Below are 10,037 nucleotides of genomic sequence, written 5' to 3' on the forward strand. Positions count from 1 at the left end.
AAATATTTTTTTAATAATTTGTCATTGTTTTACAACTTTGGTAACAATATTATTACTCCGTTCTCATTAAAGGCACTCTCCATCTTTTTGCCTGGCATGTGAACCACCCTTTGTTTACAATTAACAACCAAACTTGACAGAATTTTCTGGAGTGGCTCGCTTTTCAGTTTGGTTGGTCTCGCCGTCAGTAGAGCAAGCAGGATAACACAAACAACGAGAAAACATTTGAGTACTTGAGAGTGACGTTTGGGTTTGCAAAAAAGGAAACATTTCTTCACACGGCATTCAATTTATTTTTTAAACAATAACTGATTGTCTCAAATAAAATAAATTAACTACAATGCAGTAAGTACATCTCTCCCACTTTCGTTTATAGTGTAAACAAGGTTATTCTTGTAACAATGTTGTTGTTTTTTATATACAGAAGGCCGGTAACAGCTATTGCGACAGATTATCTACCATCAACATCACAACAGCATCCACACCAACAACAACAACCACATCAAATTTTTATGCCGAATGTAATGCTGCAACCAGCAACAGCCCTGCAGCCGCCAGTAGCAGCACCCGCACCGATGACAACACCAACAACAAATTGGAGTATGGAATCAATGCCATGGAAAATCCAGAAAACCGATCATACCGGAGATGTGATGGAATTTACCGCACATACACCGCACAATAATAGCATTATACATCGCGCGTTATTACATCAGAAAAGAAAATCGGATCCAGTGCCGCCACCATTGTAAGTAGACAAAGGATAGAGATAGATAAAGATTTTGCTATGGATCTCCTTGAGGGGAAATTCAATGCATATAGAGGATGTTCTGATTGTTTTGGTGTATTTGAAAGATTTGCAATGAGTATTCGGTGTAGAAAACCTCCATGGTATCTTCGGTATATTTGGAGTACAACTAAGGTGTCTTATATACATAAATGAGATCTCTAAGATGTCTTCCTTGTATATGAACAACAACCCAGTGGGCTTCCCTGTATAAATGAGGACTTTCTATATAAAATCTGCTAGGGGTCTTCAGCGTCCAAGGCTTTATTTAGAAAAATCCCTTAATATATTATCTCCAAAAAAAGAGATTTCTAAAAGGTCGTCTGTATATTTGAATCTTTCGCACATTTGGAAGTTTTATAAGGCTTCTTCTGTATCTGTAAAATTTATACTCTAATTCCTGCTTTCATTTTTTTCTTCTCTTCCATCTTTCTCAGACTTCTTTGAGGTTTCCATATTCATTGAGTATCCCTTGGAGGTCCTCTATATCACAATAAAAGACACATTGGAAATAATCCAAATACACCGAGAATAACAGCGAGGTCTGCTTGAAGAAACGTTAAAGGTCTTCAGTATACAAAGAAGACGCAAAAGGGGGTCTTCGATAAGTAGAAAATACCTCTTGAATTTAACTCGAAGACTCATAGGAGGTATTCGACATAGAAGGTCTTTTAATTCATAAAATATCCCTTGAAGATCTTTCACATTAATTGAATACACCTTGTAGATATTTCAAATATATCTCATAGAAAGTTCTGAATTCATAAAAGTTCCTGGTAGACATCTTGAAGGTATTCAGCACACAATGAAGACCTCTTCGAGGTTCTGAATATTTTATTATTTTCATAAAGGATTCCTTGGGCTCTTCCATGTAAACAGAAAAGCCCCAAAAAGTTATATTTCATACAGATATCTAAATCGAACACTCTTTGGAGGTATCTATATACACACAGAAGGTCCTTTATATTTGTAAAAAAAAACCTTGGAGCTCTTCAATATTTCTCGAATAGCACTAGTAGGTTTTCTAAATATACACAATATATATCGCAAAATACAGAATATGTATATCTAACGAAACAGAATATCTCTCTTCGAATGCTTATGCGAAGAATACGTCTTGGAGGTCGCACATATAAACAGGAGACCCTTTGAGGTTTTTTTTTATATACACAAAAGCTGTTTTATATTCATAGCAGACCCCTTTAATGGCCCCCTCAATAAAATTCCTATTCTAATTCATGATTTCTTTTATCTTACTCTTCATGTTATTCTTCCAGTCCCGTCAAACAATTCATATCGGAAGAAAAAATCACAGCCCATTTCAATGGCCTGCATATATCCAGTGATTATATACAACATGATACCGGTGGTGCCATTAGTGGTAGCGGCAGTGACACATCAACAACTGGCAAATGTTTTTCAAATCTAACCTATGAGGATTATCAAATGACTGCCAAAGAATTGGAAAAGAAACTGCTGAATGCAAATCGCATAACAATATGTGATGAATTGAAAAAGATCAGCGAACAGCCAGCACAGCATAGTGTTTCGTGTCTGCCCGAGACTTTACTGCATCGTTTCACTAAGCCATGCACTGCGCTGGTATTGTGGCAGCCACCACCACCCATTATTAATATGTTGAAATCGAATACAAGCCAAGCGGAAGAAGCTCAGTGCCGAAGACAACAAGAAACCGATTTAATTGTCGACGATGGTAAACCCGATGTAGATTTGCCACCAGAAAGGGACGATGATGATATCGACGATTATGTGGACAACAATAATACATGTAGTTTGGATTTTAATCACATTAAACCCGACAGCATGGACGAGGATATGTAGTTGTTTAAATATGCGTTTAACCTCGTTTTTTTTAATTACTAAAAACATATACAAATTGTAAAATATTTGTTTAGTATTAGGATTTAAATATTTTGTTTTTTAATCATTCAACAACGACTGCAAATGATTTTTTTTTCTTTTTTTGTTTTCTTCATAACATTATTAAGATCATCATTAATATCGAATTATTTTTTAATGTTTTTTTAATTGCTACTATTATTATATTTGAAATATTGCAAACATGTGATTTTTTACCCGATGCAGATCTAATTTGTATCCAAAACGACGACGAAGTTGCTGGGTTGCTAAAACCTTTTTATACTCCTATATTGACTATTCATATTTTTTTATAAATGGAATAGATAAATCATTAATTAATTAATAATTAAAAACGATTTTAAACCATTACGCTTTTCGATTTTATATTTTTTATTATTATATTTGTGAGCCGATTTGTTTTATGATATAATAAAGAAACGTAAAACTAAGTTAACTTTGATATATATAAAACAAAAGTAAAGAATTTTTTTGAATTATGTTTTTTTTCAATGTTTAGGGAAAATTTTTTTTGAATTAAAAAAAAAATTAAAGACAGTAATAGAATTTTGTCTAAACTTAGATTTCTTTAAATCATTTTTTTTCAATAATATTGTTTAAAAATTCACACCTATGTTGCTATGATAGCCATTAGATAAATATATATTTTAAATAAAACACGACTATATGGCTCTGATAATCGTTAGGAAAACCTAATGATAAAAAAGCAACACGTATAGGCCAGAGGTATTCTGATTATCCTCCTCTTAGAGGTCGAACTTCTATGTATACAGAATACCAATTCGCTTTGTTCACAAAAAAAGACCATGGAGATGATCAATATATACATATATAGACGACACCAGAGGTCCACTGTTAGAAGTCAATTATATTCATACAGATGTCTAAAAAGATACTTTGATATATTCAGAGGGCCATTTACATTCATAAAATACTCCTTGGAACCCCAATATACAAATAACAATCCTCAAACGTCTTCGATATCCTATATCATTTGTATTCATAGAAATACCCTATGAAAGTTTTTTTATATACGTTGAATACCCCTTTGGAGGTCTTATATATTCATAAAAATCCGGTCCGGCGGTATTCCAAATACATCTTGAAAGTCTTCGGTATACAAAGAAGAATCTTCGAAGGTATTCCCAGGGAGTCTTCTATATACCCAGAAGATATTTTTCGTTCGTAGAATACCTGTTGGAGATTGTCTGTACAAATCGACTACCACCCCGAATGTTTTGTAGAAGAATAGAAGATCGCTTGAAGAACATCTTTTTATACAGAGAACACCTCCTGGGGTCTTCAAAATCTCTAAAGCCCTTTTAGAACATTTCCAAATACTCGGAATCGGGATTTTTGCTGTATTTACAATAGACATCAATCAGTAGTCTATTGTATATACACCAAAGATCCCTTGTTGGCGTTTGTATACACCCAAGAGTTATTGGAGAGCTTTTAAAGACGCAGAATAAGCTTTCGAGAACTTCTAAAGATACGGAAACATTTTTGGAGACCTTCCGAATATGCCAACGATACCTTTTGTAGGTATTCTACACTGCAAAACCCTGCTTGAATGAATCTGTATATAGAAGAGACTTCGACTTTATACAGAATATGCCTCAAAGGTCCCCCATTATAACGAGAAGGCCTCTCCGAGATTTTTAAAATACACAAGAGTCTACTTTATGAGAGACAACCCCCCTAAAAGTATTCTAAATACAACGAAGGCCTACATAGAAGGTCTCTCAGACTTGTAGACCTTCCAAATATGCCGAAGATCCGTTTTGCAGGTATTCTACACTGCAAAACCCGACTTGAATGTCTTCTATATATAGAAGAGACTTCGACTTTATCTAGAAAATGCCTCAAAGGTCCCCTCAGAAGTCTGCTTTATGTAGAGACAACCCCCTAAAAGTATTTTAAATACACTAAAAACCTCTGCAAAGAAGTTTTTTTGAGATACGATCTTTAACGATTTTATAAATACATTGAACACCCCTGGGAGTCTGAAGACCCTTGGAGGGGTTTTTCAGACTGCAAAAACAACTTGAATGTTTTTATGTATAGAAGGTCTTCCTCTACATACATAGTAGACCCTTAAGAGGCCTCATTTATGCAAAGAAACCTTCTTGGATGTTTTCCATATCCACCGAAGACACCTTAGAGGTCTGATTTGTGTATTGGTATGTTCCCGTACTGCAAGAATCTACTACTTTTTACTACGATAACGAATTTTCCTTTATGTTATCGAATAAAATAGTAAAATCTAGTAGATTCTTGCATTACGGGAACAGACAAAATTACAGATCTTCTAAATCTTCTAAATACACCCACTACTTTTTACTACGATAACGAATTTTCCTTTATGTTATCGAAGAAAATATTAAAATCTATTAGATTCTTGCAGTACGGGAGCAGACCATATATAAGACCTCTTAGTTGTATACAAAATTACAGATCTTCTAAATACACACACTGCAGGTCTTCCAAATTTACCAACACCAATCAGAATATTATCTATATGTTTTGAAGTTCGCTTCGAGCAAGTGCATAGCAAAATCTTTAATATTTCTCCCTTTCTCTAACCCAGTAAATTTAATTATAGAATGATGTAAAATCTTATTATTGTCCTTTATTAATAGATCTTGGCCGGTACCAATCATGTGTAAATTTGATTCAAAAAAAAATCTCACCGAATTCTGTGTATTTATTTTTACAAAAACTTCATTATCAGAGCTGTGTAAATTTTATTTAAAAAATCACCACATAGTGTAAATTTTATATAAAAAAATCTATTGTTGCAACAAAAAATAATGTTTTAATTCTTAAAAATTTATTTTAAAATTTTCCCGCCTTTTTCTTTGATCTACAAAGCCATACAAATTCAATGAAACATTAACGCCATCTGTTTTTGTTTTCTGCACACAATCGTTCAAAAGTCGAACTAGTTAACCCTATACCTGTGCGTCAATGTACGTCAAACGTACGTATGTACCCCTATAAACTAGATGCCATTTGACTGGCCAAAGGTGTGGACGTCTTTAACGGATAAACGTCGTGCTTCAAAGAATTTTTTTTCCCGATTTTGTGCTACTCGGCGTGTGTGAATGTGTGTGCGGTTTTGTATCCGTAATATTTTAACGAAGCTGAAGAAAAAATTCATTTCCATTTCATGTGCAAAAATGAAGAAGGAAATACACTTTTAAGAAAGGAAAAACAAAACCTCAAGTTATTCTCAACAACAGTGTGTGTGAAGAGAACGGACGGAAAATAATAATTATTGTGCCGCAAATTAAAAAAAAGATAGAAAAACAGCAAAAAAAAATAATTTCAAGTGAAGTTTAGAATTGTGTTTAATTTTCCGAAATCAATATAGAAAAGTGGAAAGAACGAAGAAAACAGATTGCTCATAATCTTGGGAGCTCCAACGCCGCCGTATGCAAAAGGTGAATAGTTTTGTGTCTCTATAAATCAAAGCAAAGCCAATGGAACAAAAACAAAAAAAAGTAAAGCGTTTGCCGTCGACGTTGTTCTGCTTGTGCTTGCCTGCCTGACTGTTCAAGAGGGGGTCATAAATGGACAAATTAAAAAAAATCGTCATCAATGACTGATTTTTTTTTCTGTTCATTTCGCAGCTACTAAAGAAGAATATGTGCAAAAAAACAAAAACAACAACATTACAAAATCAGATAAACGAAATAATTTTGTATTATTTATTTGCCAGCCAGTCAGTCAGTCAGCCTGCCATCATTTTTAAGGCAGTGTTGCTGCCGTTAGTGTTCAGTTTGTGTGTGTGTGTCTGTTTGTGTGCTTCTGATAAATAAATAATTAAAAAAACTTAATCGATCTGCAAATTAATTAACAAGAAAATATCTTCAGATACAATAATGATTATTATTTTGTGCGTGCGTGTGTGTGTGCGAGTGAAGTTTATTAAGTTACAGTGTTACCCCTCTCTCACTCACGCGCTCTCTATCTCTCTGTTAAGCCCAACCGTGCTAAATTAAGCATGCACTTGTACGCGAAACAGCCCAATTAAAAAGTGAAAAAAATGTGCGTTCTTTTCTCGTGCGGAGGTTCGATGGAGGGAAGGAAAATCTGGAAGCTTGTTGAAGCAGAATCGGTTTGTGATTTGCTGTTATTCTACTCTAGTGGGACTGACTCCTCGTCCTCGTCGTGTAAATCCACCAAAGGTACATGGTACTAAAAGTTGTTTTATGAATGCCTGCCACCGTCGCCTTAGCTTCCTTCTGGTGTTGTGGATTTTTCAAAGGAGGAGGAGGGAATAAAAAGAATTCTGTTTTTTATTTTTGCAGCGGCGGCATGTTCGTGAATCACGAAAAATCGAGCAAAACGACAACGACGGAAAAATCAACAACGTAGTGATGGTCCTGCTTCGCTGTACGACATCCGTAGCCGGAGAACATTAGCGTTCAGCGACTTGAGTAGACTGAATAAATTTTCGATGACCTGATCAATTGTACAGCAAGTAGGGTTGCCATGATCAGTAAAATTGTTCTGAAGTTGGGGAAGTGCGGGAAATAGAATGGAATTGAAAAAGAATGTCAAACTGCAAGCATCTTCTAATAATCGAAATTATTTTCGATTTTCCTTTAAAATTTTTAAAATTTTTTGATTACGGGAACAGACTCTTAAATTATGGGATCTATAATAACATAAAAATATTATTAATTTTGAAAATGAAAAATCATGAATTTCTGGAACAACTCTAGTTCCGTAAAAACGAACCGAAGATCTATAATAGTGTAGTGTAATTATCCTAATTATGGGGTTGTATTTTTTTTTTTCTTGGGAGTCGTACCCGGTTTTTAGACTCGGAAGTTCGGATACAGGTACCCGGTTATACGAAACCTATTATTACAAAATCGGTATCACAATTAAGGTTATAAAAATGCCTATCTTTTGAGTGATTATCTCAATACGCTTGAGAGATACAGTAAAAAAAACCGAGTTTGGACCCGGATTTTAGCTCAAAAGATATGTGATTTAAAAACACATGGGAATTCAACTTCAATTCAATTTATTTTCATGAATGGGAATCTAGCCACAAGGCCAAAATCGGCTTACAAGGGATCTCCTATAGACAAATGCCAACATCGGCAACGTGACACAATCTCCTTTTGAATAATTAGTTTTCTAGGTGCCCGGACTTCGGCTCGGGATTTGAGAATAGCCTTTTAAATAGAATAATTTGGCGAGGTTGCCCAGTTATGGAATCCGGTTATTCGGTTAAGGATACCGGTTTAGACTAAATTCGGCGGAACCGATTAGTAAGATATGGGTACGATTTTAAAACTTACGACGTGCATCTAGAGCAGATATCAAGTACACACATATCTCCGAAAATATAATTTTCTTCTATATAAAAATATATCGTTGCATTCAGTGGCCCCAGGTATACTAATTTGTGGTCTTCCCCTTTATATGCCTTTTGAGCTGGGGTTTTCACATTGATTCGCACAACATGGCCCAGTCACCGTAGTCGCTGCACGACTGACTATGTCGATGTCTGTATATAAATTGTAAAGCTCGTGGTTCATTCGACGGCGATATTCACCGTGGACGCAGATTGACCCTTAGATCTTTTGGGGAATTTTTATCTCAAACACTCCAAGAGCTGCCTTATCTGCTGACGCAAGTACTCATGCTTCAGATCCATATAACAGCACGGGTGGTACCAGCGTCTTGTAGAGTGGGAGTTTGGCCTGGCGGGAGGGGCCTTGCTTTTGAGTTACTTACTAAGACCACATTAGCATCTGTTGGCCTACACTATTCTTCTCCGGATTTCAAAGCTGATGTTATCTACCTTAATTACCTCGAATCAGTAGTCCTCAAGTTTCACAGTTGGTACTAGTCCACTGGACGTCTTGGGCGTTGATACCATTAGCTTCGTCTTCTCGTCGTTTACTGCTAGGCTTACTTTGGCAGACTGTTTCTCAATTTGTTCAAAGGTGGCTGTTACCGTTCGCAATGTTCGACCCATTATATCGATGTCATCGGCGTAGGCGAGTAACATGTGTTGTTTGGTGTACAGAGTGCCATTTCTGTTCACCTTTGCATCTCGTATGAACTTTTCCAGCAGGATATTAAACAGAGATGACACGACAAACTGTCACCTTGTCTGAATCCTCGTTCTGTATTGAAGGGCTCCGATAGGTGTAAATGTAAATTTTGTCTCCCTGTGTCAATTTTATATTCTCCCATCCGAATGCTGAATGCCCTCATATATATATATATATATTAGATATTGTTGATACGAAAGTCCTTAATTTTTTTTCTTTAAAGTCCTCATCATTTTGTTCTTTTATGACTCGATCCTTTATGGGGCATTTTTTCTTCCCTGTTTATGGAACTTATTTTTCTACTTATCTCACAATTCTAATAAACACGATAACCCTAGACAAATACAACAACAGCAAAAAACCAAAAACAAATAAGGAAACTGAACGGAATGAAACACTTAACGTTTTGCCACCAGTCAGTCAGCCAACGGCTCAATGACTATTTCCGAGTGTGTGTTGTTGTTATTATCTTGCTTGCTGTTGTTGTTGTAAATTTTTATCGTTATTATGTGAAATAGTGTGAAGTTCAGCTGTGTGTTCGACGTGAATGGATGACTGCCTATTTAGCAAAATGATGTGGGTAATACTTCTATTAGATACCTAAAGTCGGGAATATCCGACCGACCGTTCACCACCAGTAGGAGTGAGCGATGGACTCTTTATGCCTTTTATTTTTATTTATTATTATGATTATATTTTGTGAGAACAATTGCAGTGCTGTAGTTAGTTGGTGTATGTATATGGGGAAAAATTACTAACCGACTAACTAAAACCGTATTAAGAATGGACTTTACAGAGAGAGAGAGAGAGAGAGATTATACAACTCAGTAGTGGTGGAGTTATTCAAGTAATTCCGGAGATGCCAGATTTTGCTTTAAGATAGGTTAAGGCAAAAGGTTTTTTTGAAAGGGGGAAATATTCTTCTTCTTTCGTAGAAATAACAATTTTAGACCATTTAACGAGTTACGAGACTAGTTTCATCTCTCCGATAGTATGTTGTAATCATGCTTAAATTTTATCAGGTTTTAAGTAGTGCAAAGATCACATTTTTCAATTCTCTTCAAATTTTTAAGAGCAAACAGCCAAACGAGTCAGAAAATTAGTTTTAGTATATAATTATAGATAATATCGAAAAGGAATTCCGTCTTATTTTTTTACCACAAGAATATGACATGTACTTTTCCCATGAAAAAAAATCTAATTTAAAAGATCGATGGGTGACATTGAATTCTTGGAAGAAAAAAAACAGCATATATTCAAATGGCGCC

At 35.3% G+C, this 10,037-nt stretch overlaps 1 protein-coding gene across 1 annotated transcript; it reads left to right on the forward strand.

Annotated features, from left to right (window-relative positions):
- Positions 1 to 567: 567 nt before the first annotated feature.
- LOC133329306 (uncharacterized) lies at positions 568 to 2,643 on the forward strand. The gene is made up of 2 exons (XM_061537796.1): positions 568 to 748; positions 2,065 to 2,643. The coding sequence occupies exons 1-2, from the start codon at positions 576 to 578 to the stop codon at positions 2,627 to 2,629; spliced, it is 738 nt and encodes a 245-aa protein (XP_061393780.1). The 5' UTR covers positions 568 to 575; the 3' UTR covers positions 2,630 to 2,643.
- Positions 2,644 to 10,037: the final 7,394 nt, after the last annotated feature.

This window comes from Musca vetustissima, unplaced genomic scaffold (genome assembly GCF_032173495.1).
Source record: "Musca vetustissima isolate MV318-11 ecotype Yass unplaced genomic scaffold, APGP_CSIRO_Mvet_v1 utg3448, whole genome shotgun sequence".
Lineage (NCBI taxonomy): Eukaryota > Metazoa > Arthropoda > Insecta > Diptera > Muscidae > Musca > Musca vetustissima.

Coding starts and splice junctions, on each gene's coding strand:
- LOC133329306 (XM_061537796.1), top strand. CDS start 576: ATGACAACACCAACAACAAATTGGAGTATGGAATCAATGCCATGGAAA. Junction 749..2,064: donor GATCCAGTGCCGCCACCATT/GTAAGTAGACAA, acceptor TTATTCTTCCAG/TCCCGTCAAACAATTCATAT.